Source organism: Babylonia areolata, chromosome 12, assembly GCF_041734735.1.
Source record: "Babylonia areolata isolate BAREFJ2019XMU chromosome 12, ASM4173473v1, whole genome shotgun sequence".
Taxonomy (NCBI): Eukaryota; Metazoa; Mollusca; class Gastropoda; order Neogastropoda; family Buccinidae; genus Babylonia; species Babylonia areolata.
Window position 1 is genome coordinate 19,315,384 of NC_134887.1, and position 25,556 is coordinate 19,340,939.

A 25,556-nucleotide genomic window follows, 5' to 3' on the forward strand; every position below is an offset into this window, starting at 1 on the left:
AACGCTTTGCCTCTTTTTCTTCTTTTTTTTCTCTCTCTCTTTGCTATCCAAACTGAGAAAGACAAAGTAATTCCCGGCGGAGAAAACGAATTTTTTAAAGTTTACAACGGACACAAACATACACACACACACACACACACACACACATTGATACAAACAGACCAGGACCGAAATATAGTTTATTGCATGTTGAAGTTAGCAAAAGTAAAGTGAGATATGTTGGTGACTAGAATGAGTGCACATGTCATGGAAGGTCGGGTAAGCGAGATCTTATGCATCGTTGACTTAATCTTCCATCAGAGGTTTGCAGACCACTGTCTACTGTCACCCATGCACACAGTCTACAATAACATCCCTACCAATGCATTGGCGTAAACACGGACAACGCAACTGTACGTAGATACAGACCGGCACTGACATGCACACACCGTATGACATACACACACGCGCGCGCGATTGTATGTATAGATTTTTCCCAACATTATACAGACTGAGGTCAGTGGAAAATCAATCAAACAAACAAACAAAAACAAAAACAAGACATTTTGGCTCGTTCCAACATAATTCGTTGGTTCTTTGGATTAACTGTGCCTATGCACGTAGCCACAAGCAACTGATCTGGCTGTTGATTGGCCATTGACCGAAGAATCAATAACAAAAGAACAAGATGACACCCACATTTAAAGGGAAAAAAAAGTGGTATAAGAAAAAAGAACTGAAAAAGACACACACTGCAAACAGAGAACCCACTGACTAGATCAGTTCTATATCCTGGTTGGAAGTCCGCTGCGTTTTTTAACCGCACTCACTTTGGGGACAAAGGCTCTGAGAAACCTATCATTTTCGAAACTCTCCTTGTTGCCAGTGCGATCTCGATTGCAGTGGCAATGGCACTCTCTCGTCAACAGTGCATCTTTCGCGCATGGAGGAACCATCTGTTCTGGAGAAGCGCTTTGAAACGATCATGTCCTCCACTGTCGGCCAGTGAATCAACTCGGCTTTCATCGCCTGATGAAAAGGGATCTGCGTTGAAACGATTTGACGAAAACCCTGTGATCAACGAACCGACCATACGAGAACATCCTGTTATAGATTTCAGCTTTTCAAACGCGGTGATAGCGTACAAGAATAAACGTACTTCTGTATTGGTTAGAGCTTGGGTTGTGTTTTATTTGTGCTCCATCAACGTTCTGATCAACAATCAAGCAACAGTAAGTGTTGTCATGGATGAAAGGCTCTGTGTGTGTGTGTGCGTGCGTGCGTGCGTGCGTGTGTGTGTGTGTGTGTGCGCGCGCGCGTGTCTGTGTGTGTGTGTGTGTGTGTGTGTGTGTGCGCGCGTATGTGCGCTATTCTATTCACTATTCATGCATGATGAGTTATTATGGGTAACAAAAGAGGCACTGACTACAAATTAATGCCAGATCAATAACTTGGCGGGCTGATCAGAAAGACAAAAAGAAACCAATACACACTCATTTAGCTACCGTATATCACTGAGACTTTTCCCGAAGATTAAAAAGTCGGAAAGTAACTTTTCATAACTTCTTCTTCGGCTTTCATGATCCATGACTTGGTTTAAACATTCAGTGGTTGTATTCTCAAAAGCAAATAAAGAAATTGCATACACTTAGCAGTAACAAGCCGAAACAAAAGGTGTGCTCGGTAAACAACATATGCTCATACTGAGCACATAACACGGCTGCAGCAGCATTATATTAACAACAAATATGAATTTACTCTCGGAAGAATTCTGAAAGGAAAAACAAAGAACTCCCAAGAGAACAAAATAGAAAAAAAACAACACTGATTATCAATATCATAGTCGCTCATACACACACACACATGTATGTATGTATGTACATTAACACAAATACATAATTAGATATATATTATGTATAAAGACATACATACATACACATATGCACAAACATACGTGTGTATATATATATATATATATATATATATTTATATATATTACACGTATGCACACACGGACACATACATCTATTCACAAAGAGAGTCATGCACACATACACTTGCCTATATACACACATACACACATCCGTGCATACATATACAAACATACAATCAATGATATTTATATTATATATTTAAAAACAAACAAACAAACAAACAAAAAACCCACCTGCCCAGCTGTCAACACTAATTCTTCCATCTGCCCCCCCCCCTGCCATCCACATAAACAAACGAATAGAAAAGGGAAGAAGGAAAAAATATATGCAAACAAACAAATCCACGACTTAGCGTTCATAAGTTCACTTCAACCAGTGGGCTTCTACATGCATTACCATTTTAGCTCGCCACATAGGCAGTCACACTCTGTTTTCGGGCATGGATAGGCCTAAAAAATGTTGGGAAACTTCATGTTTCCATAATCCATCAACACTTATATGGGTTACGGGGCTAAAACAAAACCGGGATCATATAAATTGCATTCATTTACTTCCTGTAAAAGTGCGATATTTTTTTTTCATTTTTCTTCTTCTTTTTTTTTCATGTTCATTCCTGTTTGCTTCACATAACTCTCGCACTGTAAAACCCCGTTCGTATTCAATCTCAGTTGAATTGCCAACACAATTGTCAATCAAGGATCTTCCACGACTTAGAACGAACTGACTGACTGGGTGACGTGACGGTATTCACATTCTTCATTATGAGTAGCAAAATCTCTGTGTATATGTGTCAGAACAGATGGCAACATATTTCGGCCTTTGGCCGTCATTTTGATACAATTTTTCAGCACAACACAACACACACACACACACACACACACACACACATATATATATATATATATATATATATATATATATATAGACAGAGAGAGAGAGAGAGAGGTGGAGGGGTATTTGTCATCTCTTTTCGTCACATTTCTTTCGTTTCATCTGTGTTTAGTTTGTATTGCTTTCGCTTTCATGCATATAAAAAAAAAGACACTTAACTGGCGGGTGCTAAAGTTCTTGGCCAGGAATGTGCATGGCAACTGTAATCTCCCTTTCTATTAATTTGATTAACACAGCGGTAGGTTATGCAATGAGCTTAGAAAATTTTTGTAATATAGTTCGTGCCATATTGTTTTAAGGTCTTCCTCAGAAGTAAAACTACAAACACCATGTGCGTGAAATTTATTTCAAATAAAAAGAAAAAAAGATCACATACAAATATTATCATCACACACTGATGAGAGATTCGTGACCTTTTACAACATACGGATAATCACCACCACCACCACCGCCACCACCATCAATAACATATCATTGTCGATGGTTTTTGTTGCAAACTTCACACGCACACGCACACACACGTCAACAGACGGGTAGGTATGACTTTCCAAAGTCGGCTTTTGATTTTTGTAAAATATGCTCAAATGAGGCAAAATGTCATTTTAGCTATAAGTAAGATGATTGAATTTGCACATGTTGTCTGGCAACACTTTTTAGGTTAAAAGACATTTGTGTTTTCTCAACTTTAATGTGACATTTTTGTGTATATGGAAATGTTTGTTCTGGGCATGAAAACATTATTTTGTAGTAATCCTCCATACTCCAATAGGAGTGAAAGGATAATCAAAACCTGAAACTTGAAACTTTCCCATCCCAAGAATGACAGTGAACTTTTTTTCACTTGTATGCTACGAACAATGTTATGGTTATCCCACTACGTTTGCGAAATGATGGATATCTGTGTAAGGGACGAGTTAGCGACGTTGAATTACACACACACACACACACACACACACACACACACATATATATATATATATATATATATATATATATATATATATAGCGCCAATCGCTTAGCTTCATCCTGCTTCAGACAGCGCTCTTCGGCTTCAGATAATGAATGATTCACGCACAAGCTGTATTTGCAGACTACAGTTTTCGCAACTAACCCGCGCGCAGAATATGTGTGACGTCACTCCCAGTTTGAAGGCAAAGCCGCTTACATCATTTTGTTCTCGCCAGACAGCCTACTCCTCCACCAGTTTCAGTTTCAGTTTCCGTAGCTCAAGGAGGCGTCACTGCGTTCGGACAAATCCATAGACGACAAATCCATATACGCTACACCACATCTGCCAAGCAGATGCCTGACCAGCAGCATAACCCAACCGGCTTAGTCAGGCCTTGAGAAAAAGAAAAGAAAAAAAAGGTGAATAAATAATAGATAAATACATAAAAAAAAACAACTACTACCACTACTAATAATATGTATAAGGCGCAAAAACTTGAAGTCAACTATAAACGTACATAAATAAATAAATAAATAATAATTATAATATAAAAAAGTAATAATAATAATAATAAATTATTATTATCGCGGTATGCTATTGGCTGAGCTGGAATCTGTGTTTCTGGTCCACCGTATTTGATTAATATATCTTTTGTCAGATCAGTAAACTACAAGTATTATACACTCACAGAATCGTTGCAATTCCATCTATATTCCATTTATATTTGCCTACGCTAAACTGATTTAATGCAGTTTGTAATTTTCAGCGACGAGCTTGTTAAAACTGACCCTGTTCAGGTGACTTAAATTAAGATGATAAATTCATCTTAAATAATCAACACTTCATTTTATACTCATTATAAAATAGGCGTTCAGCTCTTTCTTTTGCAACTTATCCGACGTAAATCGGTTGAGGAATCATTTAGAAATCTGTCACTGAACACCTTGTAAGAAATACAGTTGTTGTCAGATTTGGCCAGATTTGTGCCAATCGGCTTTGCAGCACACGTGACTGTCTTTGCGGTCCGCTTAACCTGCATAAATTGGCACAGTGAGTGATGAGTGGTCATTTCATACCTGGTCAGTCATCTGACCAGAGCTTCTCTCTCTCTTGCTGCGTCGTGAGCACTGTGTGTCCTGTGTATCCCCACAACGGCCGACATCGCGCTACATATCGCTGTAAGTACTAGTGTGTAGAATATGTTGTTTTGTAAATTGTATTGTTCGACACAGTACTTGTGTTCATATGAGTATGTTCAGTTATTGCTTTGACATGTTAGTCACAGCTCCGCTATGATTGGTCTAAATAATTGCCATGTCATCATATGCTTGGCTCAGTATTCCATTTGACTCTTCTTAACGTCACAGTCAGTGACGTCTCTGGACACTGATAGTTTGTTCCAGAATATTCTAGTGAGTGCATATGACGCGTTCTTTCTCATTTGCTGTCACTGATGAAGGTTACAGTGTTTCACAGTTACAGTGTGCTCAGTACTCTAAAATGTGTGTAGTATTCTGTCATGATTACAAGGTAGTGTTGGATTAATATCAGTTATTGGTTAAAACCACCTGACACGTATCAGTCTGTTAATTGTAATTTAGTTATCATGCCGTCTCCAAAACCGCTTTCTCCAGTATAGTGCTACATGATAAACTGATTCATTTGAGTCACTTTGGCACAGCATGAGCTAAATATATACTGTTAGTGTACTTTCACTAAATCAGCATAGCTTCAACCACTTTAACTGCACTATTTAAATGTATTAGAAATGTCATTTGATGTCAGTGTTTGGTCTTCACACATATGCATTACCAAGTGGTAGTCTTTCCATGTAATATGTATACATGTGCTTTATTATTCACTTGTGCCGACATATTGGGCTGATGACATTGGTTTGTGTCCTTCCAGGCACTGCCTTCTCTTAGGTCTTCTCTTTTATATCTTCTCTTCTTAGTCTTCTCTTTTAATATATTCTCTTTTTATGTCTTTCCCTTAGTTCTTTTCTTATGTTATCATAACTATTGTAAATAAAACAATAGAAAAACCCATTTGTGACTGGCCTCTATATGTTCCTGGCCTGTGCGCGGGAATTCTTGTCTATCCTTTTATCCATCTAATCATTTAGTTAAGTCTTTTGTGCCGTACCCTTGAATAACCACTCGGTACACGGCTACACACACACACACACACACACACACACACACGCACGCACACACACACACACACACACACACACATATATATATATATATATATATATATATATATATTTATTGTGAACTTTCTTTGGGCATCAAATGAAGATAGGGGGAGGGGTGGGGCATTAAAGAGGTTCTGTGTCGGGACAGACACTTGTGTTACTCTACTTTGCAGTGTCACAGCTTACACAATCATTCACTTTTTAACCTAACCCTAACCTGTCTACCACCACTCCCAGTAAAAATGTTACCAACCCACCTAACAAACCACCACCCTCCCGTTCCTCCCAAGGCAACTATGGCACATGTTACCTTTCTGTTTCGCGGAAGCATCGAGGGATCGCCTGCGAGAATCGCGGGCAGTGCTTTCACGCAAAATGTCAGAGTACTGGGTCATTCTGTGAAGATTTCATGACTCCAACGTCAAGAGAAACTGTTTGGTGTGTAGCCTAAACAATTATTCAACTGCTGTCTTTGACCTGTATGGCCTGGACTCCGTATCTGACCAACACTTCTCTCAGCTCATGAGGAACAGCTCTGACGCTTGGTGAGCCCTTCCTCAGTCCCTCTGCACACATCAACCCCTACAAGAACCACCAGACAGGACAAACAGAAGAATAGACCCCTCCGGGTGGTTAACTTCAACTTCCACTGAGTCCAGTTCGCGGTGAAGAGGGCCCCAGAGATCAGATTCTGTGGGCTAAGGTGAAGACTAAGGATTAACGCAGCCTCCCCGTGAGTGCATTTTACAAACCTGATGTCAGCGACACACCCAGTCTCGACGGTCTGTATCAGTCTCTTGGGAGAGGTACTGTTGTACCAAACTGTGTACTGCTGATAGGAGGAGACTTCAACCTCCCCAGTTGTGACAGTGGGCTAAGATGGAACTTAAAAAACAACAACCCCAGTCTATCCTGTTTCTCACTGAAACTTCCTGAATGTCGTACCGTGACAAGACATGGGACTACAACAAATCATTGAATTCAACACAAGGGGAAACAATTTTCCTGTCGATGTCCTAAGAGCAGAACCACTCGCTGGACTATCAGACCATGATGGAATATACATGACCTGGAGCTGCAGACTAGTAGTTACAGAACTAGACGCCAACTGAAGTACCCAGAAATATCCTCATGTGTCCAGGTACTACACAGGGGAGAGTGGCACTGAAGAAATGTGGAAAGCCTTCAAAACTGATCTTCATCATGCTGTTGAAAAGTTTGTCCCCTCAAGAATAACAGGACATACGTTCTTCACAACCAACCACTGCAAGTTACCACCTCCAAGTACCTTGACATCACCCTGGCAGTGGACATGTCTTGGAAGCCCCATACCCACACCATATTCACTAACAGAGCAAGCAGGACCCTGGGCTTTCTCAGAAAGACCCTGAAGATAAATGCAAAGGGAATGAATGACAGGGCTTTCAAGATTTTCATCCGACCAATTGTGGAATATGCGTATATACTCCGTTTGGGACCCTCGTAACGACAAGCATATCAGGATCTTGAAAGCTGTCCTACGTCGAGCTAAGGTGGGTGTGCCAAAGGTACAGAAAGAACTCCAGTGTTGACATGCTGACCAACATGGAATGGCCAACACTGGCCAATTCTACAAATTCCATAATAAAGTGATTTTATTTGACAGCCAGTATGCCCCATCCCCAGTTCCTGGTAGACGTCGAGCCCGCCACACCAACCCTCATTCCTACCCTATCCCCTCCTGCACAAAGGAGTACCGCAAATACTCCTTCCCAAGAATTATCCCGGAGTTTAATGTTCTCCCAGCCAATGCAGCAACGGCACCCTCGGTAGAGACATTCCAGCACCAAAATCTGAACAGGACTTTTTCTTTCTTTCTCGGAATGTTTCCCCCCTTAAGTGTGAAGTAATCTTCAACAAGATGAAGATGTTCGTCTGAAGGAAGAAGAAAAAGAAGAAACCTACTTCGGAAAAAAGAAGGGAGAAAACTTGTGGCCCACTCATTTTCTTCTTCTTTAACTCCCCTGGCTGCTGTTGCCCTCTTGTTGTTTTGACAGACGATAGAGTACAAACGGTGATGCAATGGCGCTCTGTCGTCAACAGTATTTCTTTCGTCTATGTGGAAACCGCTTGCTGCGGAAGCGCGCTCTTGAACGATGCCCACAACTGACAGCCAGGAAATCTACTCTTTCATCGCCAGACATCAACGAGACAACAGAAAAAGATGGAAAGTTTGTGATCAACGAACCGACCATTCGTAACCATCCTGATCTTGACCTTAGCTTTGCCAACGCACAAGAAGCGTACAAGAGCAAACGCACTTACGATTTGTTCAGAGCTTGGTTTGTGTTTAATTTATGCTCGGTGAACTTCTTGATCAACAATCAAGCGAACGTAAGTAAAATGAAGGGGCGCGCGTGTGTGCGCTGCATGTATGAGTACTTCAGTTCATCACTGCATGCATGATTGTCATTCCAAACGCTTGAACACGCATGTATCATCGTATGTGTTTTCAGTCTACGTTCACGTGTATTTTTTCGGAAAGATCAAGTTAACAGCAGCTGCGCAGCAAACGCAAGATCTACTCTTACTTTTTAGCTCGAACTTGTAAGTTGTATTCAGTTCAGCTGGATTTATTACACAACCATATTCAACCAAGTTGAGCCAGCACTCGACTTTACACGTGCTCAACAGTCGTTTCACGGTCGTTTCAAAGCGTGCCGCGTGACCCGCGTTTACTACTGTATGTAGGCCTTCCAGTTTGGATTTGAAAACATTGGAGTTGATTAATGATCGACTGACCTTGTTTTCGCCTTGAGGTCACTGATTGTTTTTTTTTCCCCGGGCTGAGATGCAACTTGGGGAACCATGACACATGCTCACAACGCGCGCGCGCGCGCACACACACACACACACACACACACACACACAGAGCAATTCCCTGTGATAAGCAATTCTAATTGGCAAGTGAATGTTTGCAGGCATTGAATGTTTTACTGTATTTTGTGTAGTTTTAAGGCATGTATGTAACAGTGTCCTGTTTACATGGCTATCCTGTACTATGTAGTGTTAACACACATGGACATGTGCTCACACACACATGTATGCACTCACGCGTGCAATCACACACACACACACACACAGACCCACACCATCACATAATTTATTGCTACTGATGTATGCTGCTAGGCAACAGGTGCAGATAAAATTACATTTTTACAATATTTATAACGAGTATAAGACCCACTTTACCCTGATAATGATATGCTATAATCTGAAATTGTTACATGTGCTATATATATATATATATATATATATATATTATATTTAATCTGCATGATAAGATTAAAAGCACCGTTTATAAAAATGCATTGTTTGTTATTATAACTGTAAAATGATAAGCAAAATAGTATTATGTATTTCACCATTTGTTACAATATGAATAATTAATTTTATAAAGAGGCATCTTGGCAGAATCTGTTAGGTGCTGGACTACTGATCCAGTGTCACTGGTGAGAAGGGTTCAAGGCCCCTTTTCAGCATGATCTTATGTTCTTGGGAAGGGGTATGCATCAGCAGCAGACAAAACTGCTTCAATGAATTTAGAATATGAGCTGTTAAAATTTTCAAAGTGAACATTGATATAATTTTCAGAAAGCATTATTTTGAATTTCGTCCAGTCAGCTTTTCTATAAATTATATTTTGGACTCTTTGACGAATTAGCATGACACTGATTTACCTTTTATAGTAATGACAATCAGTAGGTGATCAATGCCTAGTGTGTCCTTGATAGTAGCCCACTCACATTCTAGAGCAATTACAGGAGAATTAAGAAACAGATCGACTATTTTTTGTTCTGGTCCAGTAAGGTTCACAACCATTCTGTGTTTTGATTGTTAGGACCTTTTGGTAGGTATGGTATACCAAAGCCATGTTCAAAATGATTTTCTCTCTGTTCTCTCTCTCTCTTTCTCTCTCTGTATGCGTGTGTGTGTGTGTGTGTGTGTGTGTGTGTGTGAATCTTTAGGTAGGTGTACGGAAGCAATGTTCAAAATGATTTTCTCTCTGTTGTGTGTGTGTGTGTGTGTGTGTGTGTGTGTGAATCTTTATCTTCATGTGTGGGTTTGTGTGTGAATCTCTCTCTCTGTCTTTGGTACTCTCCTAAAGACATGCTGATTTCACTGAATGTGATTCACGCCATTGAAAATGGCTGCACATGGCCTTTTCATTTCACTGGCCTCAGTGTGTGTCTCCAAAGTACACACAAAGGCCAGCACAGTTTTGATACAAACCACCCTGGCATTCATTTGTCAGTCCCAGAACCTTACACAACAACTTTGTTGAAGCTGAAATGTTTTGAAAGGCAGCACTTCAGCCAGCGTAAGGTTTGAAATTGGAAAAGCCTTCAGACAGGGAAGTGTTGGCTTATTCATGACTAGATTATTAAAAAATAAATAAATAAAAAAAAGAAAGAAAAGAAAGAAAAAACAACAACAACCACACACCAAAAAACAACAACAACAAAAAAATCATCAGCTGACAATGGCAGAAAAATAAATAAAACTGTAAAGTGTAATTGTACACATGTATGCGTGTACACTAGAAAAGGAGCTAGCTTGTAAGCTAATAAAAGTAATATGCATACGTGTGTGAATGCACATACACATTTGTTGTCCACTTTCACACACACACACACACACACACACACACACACACACACACACACACACACATGTATGCATATACCTCTTAGCCCCCACCCCCCATTTTGTAATTATTCTATTGCAGCCCAAATGAAGCTAATGAAGCACACTTGTACATTATAATTTATTTTCAACAACACATACAACAGTTGCTGTGGTTTAACTTTTTCTATACTTTGCACCAGATGAGTTTCACACCAGTATGGTGACAGCAGCAAAATACGTTTACTGTTGTTTTTTTTTTTTAATTGACAGCTATATATTATTTCACATGTATTAGTTTTATGTTCAAACCCTATTTGCTGACCACAGCACAATGTCCACTTGGCGTAAACAAATACTATATTGTATGATGCAATATAGTGTAGACTTTCTTTTCCTTAAAAAAAGAAGAAGAAAAATTGAAATAATTTTGTTGTAGTGATGCTGAATGGTTGGAGGAAGGGTAGGAGGTTGTATCCACAGTTTTGTGAAATTACTTCTTTGTTAAGGAAAAAAGCAAATAAACAAACTAGGAAATGAAAGGGTTTATGTTTTCTTATCATGCCAGACTGGCATTGACTGATCTTCTGCACACTGTGTCATGTTTTAGAAATTTGAGCTGGCTTATTTGAATAAGGGACTCAGAGGAAGTCTAGATAATAGTTTGGTGATTTGGAACAGATTCTGGGGCAGATTAATTTTTTGTTGTCTTTCATACCACATGTGTACATGTACTTATGTTCTTTGTGTTAGTATCTTGTCTAGAACTTTTTTTTCTTCTTTCTTCTTCTTTGTTTTACCTTCATTTCTTTCTTTTTCAAGCATTACTTTTATTTGGGAAAAAAAGAAAAGAAAAAAGGTTACGGTAAGCAAAAGAGTTTTTGAACTGACATCTCGTCATGTTTTAGAAATATTTCCATGTGTTCTATATTTTTAACATATGTGATTGTAAATAACTGGTTTGCGATAGCTTTGCTTTTGTTTGTCTTGCCATTTCATCTTCATGTAAATTTCTTTTGTGGGGTCACCAACCATTCTTCCATCAGGAACAAAAAATAGGAAGAAGTTTTGCACTATTTAGTAAATATGATTAAGGCCTTGTCCTAAGCCAGTTCACCATTGACTGTCGTGTATGTTGCCTAACACTGGCATGTGCATGTGTGGCAGCCTAAATCTTATTATACTCCTGAATTATGGTGAACAGGGTTGTAGTGTTGGTAGGTTAGCCTAGTGGGTGTCAAGTCTGGACTTCAAGAAATTCACAGTTGGTGATGTAACCACCTGATTTGGGAGGATGTTCCAGGAACTGATGACTCATTTTTTGAAGTAGTTGCCTCAGACTTCCAGTGTTCCTAGGAGAGTTTCAGTCTGTTACTCCTAGTGTCTCTGCCACAAAACAACTGGAACTTGATGAGGAGGAAGTTGATGGTCAAGGATAAGGAAAACAACAATGTAATGGAGGTTCAGTTTGGTTTTGAGACTCTGTAACAGTATTCTGCTTTACACTTCCTTTTGAGATATCCTTGGCTTGGACTAGGGCCATGGAATATAGACACATACAGCACTGGTTACTTACATAAGGAATTCTTTGCCCACTTTTCTCCTCCCTTGAATGTTTCCTCCATGTTTGTCTGATGATGTTGCTAGGGGGTTTGCGCAGCATGTGGTCCATCCAGCTCCCATTTCCTTTTTGATTTTTTGGATTTCCTTGCTGATGTGAATTTGAGCAAGGGTAGCAGGTTGTATCCATGGTTTTGTGAAATTACTTCTTTGATAAGGAAAGAAGCAAGCAAACAAACAAGCAGATAAACCAGGATTATGTTTTCTTACTATGCCAGACTAGCATTGACTGATCTTCTGCACACTGTGTCATGTTTTATATATATATATATGAGTTGCTTACCCGCAGCTTCCCCCAGGCCCCTCCAAAAAAGCTGGTGGTTAGGTCATGAAATTAAAGCAATGCAGCCAAAAAATATCTGCGAAAGGGATGACTGTAGTCTAGATTATTTGGTGTCAGACTTTCCATCTTCCATTTTAGTCCATGTTAGGTTATGGTGTGAAGTAGGTGTCAAAGTGTGCAGACTGATCCATATACACTATACCACATCTGTTAAAGAAGAAGAAAAAAAAATCAGACCCTCATGTTCCCTATCTTGACTTCAAGATGTTAGACATAAACACTCTGCCACAACAGCTGATCACCTATATGGCTTGATCCTTCTTTTGTTTTCTGTACTGCAGACCTGTTAATAACCGAACAAAGAAATTCAGCACCATTTAAGGATATGCCTCATTCCCAGATTAGCAAGCCCATCAGCATATATATATATGTATGTATATATATATATATATATATATATGTGTGTGTGTGTGTGTGTGTGTGTGTGTAATATGTATAATTATATATATTAATATAATATATATATATAATTTATATATATATATGTACCCTTGAAAAATAATCCCACTGTGTAAACAGATTTGTTCTTTTTTTTGCTGTTGCAGCTGCTGAAATGGTCCAGGAAAATCTTGGGCAGACATTTGTTCGGCTTCCTGATGAAGCAGACCTTTTATGGCCATTTTGTGGCCGGGGCGGACCAAGAGGCCATCAAACCGCTGATCAGGGCCAACCAACTCTATGGGGTCAAGTCCATCCTGGACTACAGTGCAGAGGAAGACATCTCACAGGAAGAGGCTGTGGAGGCTGAGATGATGTGAGTTTCACTTTCAGTTTTCAGTTTCAGTTTTTTGAGGAGGCGTCACTGCGTTTGGATAAATCCATGTATGCTGCTACGCAACATCTGCTACTAGGCAGATGCCTGACCAGCAGCAAAACCCACTGCGCTTTGTTTGGCTTGAAGTGTATACATATATCTGTGTACCTATCAGAGTGGATTTCTTTTACAGAATTTTGCCAGTGGACAAAATTTGTGTTGCCGTGGGTTCTTTTTCATTGCACCAAGTGCAGGCTGCACATAGGACCTTGGTTTATTATCTCATCTGAATGGCTATTTGCTCAGTTTGATTTTCCAGTCAAACATGAAAGAAAAGGCAAGACCAGGATTCAAACCCAGACCATCACAGACACTGCTTTGGCAGATAAGCGTCTTAAACATTCTGCCACCTTCATCCCTCAGTGTAAGTTTCCGTCAGCCTGTCTCTGTCATTAACAGCAAAACATTGACACTTTTCTGAACCAATTAAGCACTTATTTGTGTGATATTGCAGGTGCACTCGATCAGTAGAACTAGAAGGGTATCAGTTTCTGTCAGCCTGTCTCTGTTATCAGCTGTTTTGTATTGTATTAGTCACTATTACTCTTTTTGTCAGATTTCTGTGTGTGAAATTCAGGCTGCTCTACCCAGGGAGATCGATCTCTACACTGAGAGCACCACCCATTTTTTTGGTATTTTTTCCTGCCTGCGATTTGTTTTCCTATCAAAGTTGATTTTTCCACAGAATGTTGCCAGGGACAGCCCTTTTGTTTCTTTGGGTTCTTTTATGTGTACTAAGTGCATGCTGCACACAGGACCTCAGTTTATCGTCTCATCCGAATGACTAGCGTCCAGACCACCATTCAAGGTCTTGTGGAGTGGGAGAAAATACTGGTGACTGTGGGACTTGAACCAGTGCACTCAGATTCTCATGCTTCCTAGGCGGATGTTACCACTAGGCCGACACTCCAATAGCAGCAAAGCACACATTTATGAAGTGACTGAGTTTTGATTTGTGTGATATTGCAGGTGCCTTCTGTCAGTGGGAGGGTATGCATTTCAGTCAGCCTGTCTCTGTCGTTAACTGCAAAAACATTTACACATCTCTGAAGCGATTGAGCTCTGCTGGTTTGTGTGATATTGCAGGTACACACAGCCTGTAGGGATGGTATATGTTTCTGTTAACCTGTGGGTCAGTCATTTTCTGTTATCAGTGGCAGCAAAACGCACATTTCTCAACAGCAGATTGAGTTCTGATTTGTACACTGAGGAATTTTTTGAAATGTTGACAATGGTTTTGTTGGTTGCAACATTATCATTGCGCCCAAACAGTCCGAAGTTTTTGTTTAGGAAAGTGGAAGCAGTATACCAAAAGTAGGTTCTGTTACTGCTTTTTAAAAACATTTTAAGTCAGATTGTCTTTTGCTGTATACTTTTTCTGTTTACCTTTCACAGTGTTACTGAGTTATTGTTAGTTTCCTCTCAAGCCTGAAATGGGGTCAGATGACTGAATTAGACCTGAGAAAACACACACACACACACACACACATATATATATATATATATATATAGGGACGAACGAACGAATGAACAAACTGTTTTATTCAAATAAAGGCCAAAGCCCCTCACTGGAGGGGTGTGACATAAGTACAAATACTGGAATTATAACTGATACCACAATTATATCATAAACATGTACATCAGCAGAAGAAAAGATTATGATGTCATAATGTTCAGTCTTTTCAAGGATTTATAAATATATATATAATGAGTCCATAGAGACTGGACTCATTTCTGGACGACAACAACACATTTAATCTAAAATTGCAAGATCATTATAATACTTATGTTCAGTTAAGGCCAGACACGGTAGTACAAAAACGTATGAAATAAACTTGAAGTTTATGGCTTTCTGTGACATGGTATGCAAAGATATTGGACTAAACATGTCTAAAAAGGTCATTTTGTGCAATTTGTCGTGATGGTTTCCATGGAAACGAATCCAAAATGGCCGACAAACAAAAAAATTAAAAGCTTATAACTTCGGTACCTTTATAGATATGTTATTTCTGTTTGTTTTATTTGATTTATTTGTATTTGTTCTTTATTATAGTGCAGTGATATTTTGGAATTTGAATAAATACATTTATTATTATTTTTTTGTTGAAATGAGTATAAATTCCTTGACATCATTTTTTTCAAATAAGTGTATATTCATTCTTTTACTAGTACTATACAAACCACTGCACTATAATAAAGATGAATACATAAAGAAAGAAAGTACTAAGTTTGAACATGCTATCTTTTAAAGTTTTTGAGCATTAACATTTTGAAAAATGGTATTACGAGAACAAAACACAAAACTGAGAAAACAGGAAAAGAAAGAGATGTGCTTGTACTCACAAGAAATCACACATGTTGATGCTGTTTAAAGCTTTATTTAAGTGAATATAGTACCCAGGTGAAATGGACTATAAAGATTAGATGTTGAAGAAGCAAATTATGTGAAAAAACGAAAATCACAAAAAATCATGATTTTGGTCAAAATTTCACTACCGTGTCTGGCCTTAATTTTGATCTAAGGTCAAAAACGGCAGGACACATCAACAAAAAATGTATCTCATCTTCTATGTCTGTGTTACATCTTAGTTCACTCTCACCTTTGGACCTGTATCTCATTTGATGACAGGCAATGTCAGAAATGCCAAATCTAAATTTAGTCAATGCACATTTAATATACCGGTCACTCTAAGCGCAAGGTATGGCTCAATCATATGCGTGGTCTTAAAAAGTCTATAATAAGCAAATCTGTCACTAGTATACATATGGTCATGCTAGTCCTGCCAACTACAATCAGTAACTCTTTGTTTAAATGATTTCAAGAACCCTGGGATACATTGGACACCTTGATTGCCCCGTACATAAGAAAATCCATGAGAATTCAGGAAATGATGAATATTTGTAACCCACATATTTTTACCATTCATATCCAAGTTGTACAATGTCTTATAAGCTTTATGTGGCAACATATTTTCGTTGATCCACATCAGTTTTAACCAATATTTGATACATCTCATATAAGAATTTATATAAATCATATTAAATGGGAAACCTCCCCATCTCACCATACACAAAATCATTCAGAGTTTGACTGTCTACATTCGAAAAACATTTCAGTGTGAACAAATGAATTTTTTGATTGTCTGAACCTTTCTCAAATGCCCAGATTTCAGCAGCATATTGCACTATTGATTGAACCTGGGAATCAAACAGTTTAGCAAACAGACTAAAAGATCTACAATCCAGCTTATATATCACATGAAAAATAATCATAACTGGTTTCTTTGCTCTATTAACTAAATCCTGACATGCTAAACTGAAACTAAGTCCAGTTAAATCCCAAGATATTTGTAAGCATTTACCACTGTGACACTTTCGTCGCCATAAACCCACCTCTCATTGCGTGCCAGATAATCTTTACCAAAAACAATAACGCCATATACAAACTGTTCAGTTGTCATTGTAGACCAGCTATAGTTGCAGATAATAAAACAATATCATCAGCAAAAAGTAATATAAATAATTCAACCATATCAAAAGTAATACCATGTTGTCCATTTTCAATTATATCCAAAGCAAGTTCATTAACAAATAAAGAAAACAAAACTGGACTGCATATATCCCCTTGTTTGACACCTCAGCTATAATTAACGAAGTCTGATAGTTTAGCCCCAGATCTTATTCTGGCTTTAACTTCATTATGCATATTTTTGATACAAGAATACAACTTACCCTTTATTCCATTTTTCAGTAAAACAGGCTACAACAATTTTGTAGAAATGCAGTCAGATGCTTTTTTGAAATCAACAAAGGCAACATATAACTTCCTATTGTCAGCAAATTGTTTCTGGACTGCAGCTAATAATACAAATAATGGTCAATAGTAGAATAGTCTTTCTTGAATCCAGCTTGGTATTCCCCAATTATGTTATTCATAGTAATCCATTCTTGCAGTCTGTTGTTAATAATAGAACCATATAACTTGCTACATATATTGCATAAGGAAATACGTCTGTAATTATTCATGTCATTTACATGCATGTATGTTTGTGTCTAAAAAATGTGTGTTTTTAAGGAATGTATTTCTTTTAATCTAAGCATTATTTACTTGATATTTTTATTGTTTGGTGGATCATGCTTTTTTATTCATTCTGTGAACGCATTGGATTGATCTGTTGTAATGTTTTATGTTATGTTTATATCTGGCTCGATGATGTAAGGCGCTTTGAGCAGCATTAGTACTGGATATCGCTCCATAGAAAAGTTATGAATACCAGCCGCCGTGGCGAAGTGGTTTGCGTCGCGGACTGACGGCTGGGAGGATGCGGGTTCGAATCCCAGTGGAGGTGGGTTTTTCGGCCCATGGCTGGCTCCTACCCAGAGTTGAGTGTGCTGTGGGCTTAAAATGGGGAGACTGGGACCACACAGTCGAGTGTCATCCACTTCAAGGATGTGTCTTTGGGTGTGTTGCTCTAATTACCTGACCAACACTGCAAATGTCTGTATCTCTTGGGCCTGGTTAACGCCGGGATATCATTATGACAGGAAGCGTAGAGTACAGCCTTGTCATGCAGTCCCAAACCAAAAATGGACCTCCATAGCAACATCGTCAACATCATCGTCATCCTCCTCCTCCTTCATCGTCACCAATATAAAAACAAAATAGTCTCAGAGTCTGTGGCCTTTCATGCCCTGCTCTCATGGTGACCTCAGTTTTGATACCCCTCTACTTCCTTGCTTGGGGTGAGTCCTGTCAATGTCGTCAGTGTCGGCAGATTCATGGGTGGCTGTTGTTTGCGGGGCGTGGTGGCGGTCTCCACTCTGGGAGGAAACACTTACTCAGTCTGGCTCCGCGACTAAGCCATTATTGTCGTTAGTAGGGGGCTTAGTAGGTGGTGTCCTAAGTACGTTAAAACAGAACAGGCACCACTGAACACCACCGAAGTGACTCAGCAGCAGTGCAGGGTCTCCTCTTGTGTGTGGCCTCCTGGCGACCTAACATCGATGGTTCCCTGTGGACTGCCGACACTCGAACTGCGATGGACGAACCCGGGTGTGGCCGTGTATGGGGGAATCTAAATGAGCGGCGAGGGAGTAATGCCACTGAAATGGTGCAGATGTTGGGGCAGCAAAAAAAAAAAAAAAAAAAAAAAAAAAAAAAAAAAAAAAAAAAAAAAAAAAAGAAAAAAAAAAGAAGTTATGAATTATTATTATTATTATTTTATTATTATTATTATTACATCCCCATTTTTAAATAAAGGCAAGATCATAGATTCCTTCCAATTTTCCAGATAACAACCAGTATCAAACAAATGATTAAATAGCGTTACTAAAAAATTAACAATGCTCTCTCTAAGAATTCTTTAAAAAAAACACCTCACGATAAGACCATCTGGACCTGCTGATTTGCCATTTTTCAGTATTCTGATTTCGTGTAACACCTCATCTCTTGATAATGCTCTGTCATACACATGCTGTTATCAACATCCACAACTTCTTCCTCACTAATTTCTTCATCATTATTTTCTAATACATTTTTGAAGTGTTGAAACCAATCATCAACAGTAATATCATTCAAAGGTTGTGATTTCTTTTTCATTAGTTTGTGAATTTCCCCCCAAAAAATCTGCTGGTCATCAACAGAGTTTAAAAGATCATTTAATAATGTCTCATCATATTCCTGCTTTTTCTTTTTAATTAAGTTTTTATACTCACATCTTGCAATACACAGCATGGCCTTGTCATTCATATCCAGTGTTTTTCTATATGTTCGTAAAAGTTTGCGTATATTACATTTTGCTATTCTAGTTCATGATCAAACCAGTCCTCTTGTTTAAATCTTATATTTACAGGTATTCTTTTCAACATATAATATGCTTGTTTTTTTAATAATGGCATTAAATCTATTCAAAGCATCATTAACATTTACACTGATCAGGAATGTAGTGGGGGTGGGTGGGGGGGGTGGGGTGGGGGTGGGGGGGTGGGAGAGAGAACATGGGATTCAGTATCGAATGTCTAATTTTTTCTTTATTTCTATGATTGAATCACAGAGTGTGAGTCACTGAAATGATAAAAATAATTTCTGTTTAACAGCTGTGGTTTGTTTCAGGCTGCAGAGTGAGAAAGAGAGAGAGGAATAGAACAGATAGGTTTGATGGACGCACACCTGTTGTCATGAGGCAGATATGTGTTGAAACAACAGCAGGTGTTTGAATAATCTGGGGAAGAGAGAGAGAGGGGGGGAGGGAGGGACAAAGGAGAGAGCGATTGTGTGTGTGTGAATGTGTACATTAGTGCGTCAGGTCAGGTCAGGTCATTAGATCTGCTACTGGTAACCTGTAATCCAGTACAACCTGTTCAGGGTCCGGTTTCCGGCAACTAAACCGGCACTCCCACCGCTCCCTTCTGGGACTGGTGAGGCGGGTGGCTAGACACCCTTATGGAATTAAAACAAGATCTGTAAAAGGGCGTCGGCTCAGGAGAGCCACCGACTGCCATCTAGCTCCACCGTGCTGTGTGCATGCCACATGCAGTTGGCCCCTGGGGTGTGTCTACCCATGCATGCGAAGTCTGGATCCGGCAGAATCTGCGGAAGAAACCTGTTGGTTCAACGGAGAGGAAGGCGGTTACAGCAACGCACTGTGGAGTGCAGAGAGCAAGATGAGACACTGAAAGGATATCTTGGTCATCCACTGCATCCGTGCTCATCCTCCAGTTGTCTCGACTTAGTCTTGCCACTGGAAATTGGTGAACCTGGATGAGAGAGAGAGGTCGACGTTGTGCAACTCCTCTGCACTTTAAACAAACTCATCGCGCAAGTCACCAGTCATCCTTAATGACCTTTCATCCTTCATCCTTTCATCACCTCCAAGTCCTGTGGCGACAGGCGAGCGACGAAACGACAGGTGTGGGTACACTGGCAGTCGCAGCCGCAGACCTGCACACAGGCGGCTCAGGCCATGGGGTCGTTCTTCATCGACAGGAGCAGTGATGGAGCTCGGCAGCCGTCTGAGCATCTGAGCAGCCCTCTTTAGGAATGCACTGCTCACCTCCCTGGCATGAGGAACAGGCTAGAAAAGGTGCCCTAAAAATTGCCTGCTCCATACCACCCTGGCCAGCATACTGCGGCTGGCGGGGACCCTACATCAGCGGTCGAAACAAAGAGAAAGAAAAGAAAAAAACAAAGATCGTTCCTCTCACCATTGGTGCTTGGAACATAAGGACTCTCCTGGACAGACATGACGCGGACAGACCCCAAAGGAGAAGGGCACTAGTTGCATCCGAACTCGCCAGATACATTGACATCGCAGCCTTGAGTGAGACTTGGCTTGCAGGCGAAGGCGAGCTCTATGAATGGGGATCTGGTTACACCTTCTTCTGGAGTGGACGAGGAAGCGAAAAGCGACGTGAGGCTGGCATTGGTTTTGCAGTAAAAACAGCTCTTGTCAGCAAGCTAGATGGAATCCCAAAGGGAGTCAACGATAGGCTTATGACCATGAAACTCTCACTGGCATCTGGCCAGAAGCACCTCACCATTGTCAGTGCCTACGCCCCAACCATGACCAACCCGGATGAAGTGAAGGCGAAGTTCTATGAGGACCTTCACTCTGTCATTGCTGCTATCCCAAAAGCAGACAAGCTCATCGTTCTTGGGGACTTCAGTGCTAGAGTTGGCTCTGACTACATCTCCTGGGATGGAGTGATTGGAAAGCACGGCGTGGGCCACTGCAACCCAAATGGATTGCTTTTGCTTCAGACCTGTGCAGAGCACGAACTGCTGATAACCAACACAGTTTTCTGCCTCCCTACCCATAACAGGACGTCATGGATGCACCCTCGCTCAAAGCATTGGCATCTCATCGATTACGTCATCATCAGGAAAAGGGATAGGCAAGATGTACATGTGACAAAGACCATGTGCGGCGCCGAGTGTTGGACAGACCATTGCCTTGTAGTCTCGAAGCTGAATATTCGAATCCAACCCAAGAGACACCCCCAAGGCTCCAAAACGGCTCAACATCGCAAAGCTGAAAAACATCACCATCAAACAGACCTTTGTGGAGCTGCTGGAAGATCGTCTGGAATCCGCCTCTCTGGACAACCAGAATGTGGAGTGTGACTGGAAGACCCTGCATGAGCTGATCTATAGTACAGTTTCAGAGACCCTGGGACCCATGACCAGAAAGCACAAAGACTGGTTTGATGAAAACTGTGATGAAATCAAGCAGCTTCTGGATGAGAAACGCCGTCTGCATCAAGCCTACCTGAGCAGCCCAAAGTCCACATCAAAAAAGGATGCATACAATGCCATCCGCAGGACTGTTCAGCAAAAGTTACGTCATATGCAGGATAAGTGGCTGAGTGACAAAGCTGATGAGATCCAGGGATATGCTGACAGGCACGATATGAAGAGGTTCTATGATGCCTTAAAAGAAGTCTACAGCCCCACATCCTCAGGATCATCCCCCCTCCTGAGTGCAGATGGGAATACCTTGATCACCAAGAAGGAGAAAATTCTCGAACGCTGGGCTGAGCACTTCGACAGTGTCTTAAATCGCCCTTCCTCCATAAATGATGAAGCCATAGACCGTCTCCCACAAGTCCCCATCAACGAAGCACTGGACGATCCGCCAACACTTCTTGAGACCCAGAAAGCAATCTGTCTGCTATCCAGTGGCAAAGCACCTGGCTCAGACTCCATACCAGCAGAGGTCTACAAGGATGAAGGCACTGTGCTGACTGAGAAGCTCCATCAGCTGTACTCACTCATGTGGAAAGAAGAGACGCTCCCCCAGGATTTCAAAGATGCCTCTATCATTCACCTGTACAAGCGAAAGGGGAATCGGCAAGCCTGTGACAACCATCGGGGCACTTCCTTGCTCTCCATCGCAGGCAAGATACTTGCCAGGATCCTACTAAACCGCCTCACAGTACACCTTGACCAAGGTCATTTGCCTGAGAGCCAATGTGGATTCCGGAAAGAGCGCGGAACCACTGACATGGTGTTTGCTGCAAGGCAGCTGCAAGAGAAATGTCAGGAGCAAAATGCTGATCTGTTTTCCACCTATGTCGACCTCACTAAGGCCTTCAACACCGTGTGTAGAGAGGGAAGATCATGGCCAAGTACGGATGCCCTCAGAAATTTATTTCCTTGGTCAGCCAATTCCATGAAGGCATGCAGGCTAGAGTCCAGGACAATGGTGAAACATTGGCTCCTTTTCCAGTCACAAATGGTGTCAAGCAAGGCTGCGTCCTGGCTCCAACACTGTTCAGCCTCATGTTCTCTGTAATGCTTACTGATGCCTTCAGAGATGGCGATGTTGGAATCAGCCTAAAGTACCGAACAGATGGCGAGCTATTTAACCTCAGAAGGCTTCAAGCAAAAACCAAGGTCATGACAGACATCATCAGAGACTTTTTGTTTGCTGATGATTGTGCCCTCAACGCTGGATCTGAAGCTGACATGCAACTCAGCGTCGACAAGTTTGCCACTGCCAGCAGGAACTTCGGCCTTACCATCAGCACGAGGAAAACTGAAGTTCTCCATCAGCCAGCCCCAGGGAAACCCCATGTTGAGCCCAACATCACAGTCAGCGGTCAGAGACTCAGTGCGGTGGAGCGGTTCACATACCTTGGCAGCACACTGTCACGAAATGCAACCATCGATGATGAAGTGAACATCAGGATTGCAAGAGCAAGTGCAACCTTTGGTAGACTCTATGCAAATGTCTGGAACAGAAGAGGCATTGGTCTTGAGACCAAGCTAAAGGTCTACAGAGCAGTAGTTCTCCCCACACTACTGTGCGCCTGCGAAACTTGGACAGTGTACCAAGAAGCTGAACCACTTCCACACAACATGCCTCAGGAAGCTACTGAAGATCAAGTGGCAAGACAGGACCCCAGACACGGAGGTGCTTGCAAAAGCCACCCTTCCCAGCATCTTCACCATCCTGATGCAGTCCCAGCTTCGCTGGGCTGGACACGTGGCGCACATGCCAGACCATCGGCTGCCCAAAAGGCTCTTCTATGGCGAGCTGCAACAAGGGAAGAGATCACACGGAGGTCAGAAGAAGCGCTTCAGAGATACTCTGAAAGTCTCTCTGAAAGCGTTTGATATCAACCCTGACTCCTGGGAGGAATCTGCAGTGGACCGTGACAAATGGCGCGCTGCTGTGCACAAAGGCGCCAAGTTGTGTGAGGCCAACAGGACTGCTGCAGCTGTTCAGAAGAGGCAGGCCAGAAAGTCATGGGCAAACAAGCTCCCTGACAATGATATGCCTGTCTTTGTCTGCCCCAACTGTCAGCGAACATTTCGTGCGCAGATTGGACTATTCAGCCCTCTGCGCATTCACAGATAAATTCATGAGTATCCCCCCCACACCCCCACCACCACCCTCCCCCCATCCCCCAGCTGGATGACAATGGTCATCATCGATCTCGATGGACACACACCACCACATTAGTGTGTGTGTGTGTGATGTGTGTGTGCACGCATGTGTGTACATGTGTGTGTGTGTGTGTGTGTGTGCGTCTGCTACTGTTCCATTTTTATCCACTGGTTTATGATCCAGAGGTCAAGGCAAACGCAGGAAGACTGGAACTGCTGAACCTGAAGATACTCCACTTTCAAGGGAAAGGTTTATGGAAAGACTGTTCAAAACAGTTAATCCAGATGTAGCATAACACTTAACCCAGATATAACATATTTGTATACATGTATGCCATGCTTTTGTTCAGAACATGTAACACCCACTTCTTTCCAAAGTAGTTTCTCCCTCCCCTTTTCCACTGTCCGAACATTCAAGTCTACAGTTATGTGTGTATGTCTGTGTGTGTCTGTGAGCATGTGTGTGTAATTAAGTAATGTAATATGCATAGTCTTTGAATCTGTATTATGCTATTGTGCGTTGAATCATTATTTTTTTCTTCTTCCTCTTGTAAGATATTGTGTATGTATGCATTTTGTGTTTATTGTAAAGCGCTTTGAGCTCCCTTTAAAGAAGGAAAACACTCAACAAGTATTCATTATTATTATTATTATTATTATTACTATTATTATTATTGTTGTTGTTTTTGTTGTTGTTGTTATTATCATCATCATTATTATAACATTCTGTATACATGTATTTGATAGAATTTTTATCTTTTTCTTTTGTTTTCTTTGATCTCTGTGAATAAGAGTTGTGTATGTGTGTGTGTGTGCAACTGTTTTGATTTGTTTCAGCACAAGATTCAGCTTTAAACATTTTTATACTTGCTGTTGTTGTTATTAGTAGTAGTAGTACTAGTAGTAGTATAGGTAGAGCAGTATTTTATTCTTACAAACATAGTGTGAACTTGAGTAAGTATATTGTGTGTGTTTCTGTAAGTGTGTGCGTGTGTGTCTGTGTGCATGTGCGTGTGTGTGTCTGTATGTGTGGGTGTCTGTGTCTGTGTGTGTGTGAGGCACAGAGAGAGACAGAGAAACAGACTGAGAAAAACAAGAAACTGCATACGTGTGAGAATGCATGCATGTGTAAGAAACACAGTGCAAGTTGCTCTAGAAGGACATTCGGCAAGGGTACTCAGGTCATAGACTCATCCTCCGTCTGATGCAGAGATTGCGTGACAAAGGAGAGCTGGTCCTGGGGGACATTAATCCCGGTCGTCTGTCTTTAGAAGCAACATGAACCTTGGAACTGACAGAATAAAGATACAGCATTTTACCCTTGGAGGGTTGACTCAGGTGTACATGAATCGAGTTGGGTGTGACCCAACCTTGACCTGCCTGTCAGCTGAGTGCACTAACTTTCAGAATTTTGTCATATTTTTGTGTGATTTGTTTCCAGTAAGTGTAGATGTAGAATTAGCAAACATTGTGTATTAGGTACCAGTATATTGAAACATTTTGTCTGTTTATCATAACTGATTTATTTGATCACTTTTTTGGTTTGTTGAACTTGTTCTGTACCAGCTTGCATTGATATTGTACTTAAAACTTAAAGGTTAGAAGCCCCACAACGATGTGTAATCACAGACACTTACAATCTGCTTGAACACATGGACTGATGTCTCAGAGATACGCCATGTGTATCACTTTGAATCTGTCTGTGGCATAGTTGTGATATTGTAGATGGATTTTTATTGTTCTTGTGATACCATACTTTTTTTTTTTTTT

The 25,556-nt window shown here is 40.8% G+C and overlaps 1 protein-coding gene across 3 annotated transcripts in view; it reads left to right on the top strand.

Moving 5' to 3' along the window:
- The first annotated feature begins 751 nt into the window (after positions 1-751).
- The window catches only part of LOC143288419 (proline dehydrogenase 1, mitochondrial-like), a 45,112-nt gene continuing 20,307 nt past the window's right edge, over positions 752-25,556 (top strand). The window contains exons 1-3 of one of the 3 annotated variants that reach the window (XM_076596889.1): positions 758-1,211; positions 13,128-13,336; positions 23,971-24,036. In XM_076596889.1, coding sequence (XP_076453004.1) covers positions 888-1,211; positions 13,128-13,336; positions 23,971-24,036 — 599 coding nt within the window. In that variant the 5' untranslated portion in view covers positions 758-887. Of the gene's footprint in view, positions 1,212-7,991; positions 8,328-13,127; positions 13,337-23,970; positions 24,037-25,556 lie in introns of those variants that run through there. The other 2 variants (XM_076596887.1, XM_076596888.1) reach the window with 2 other exon arrangements.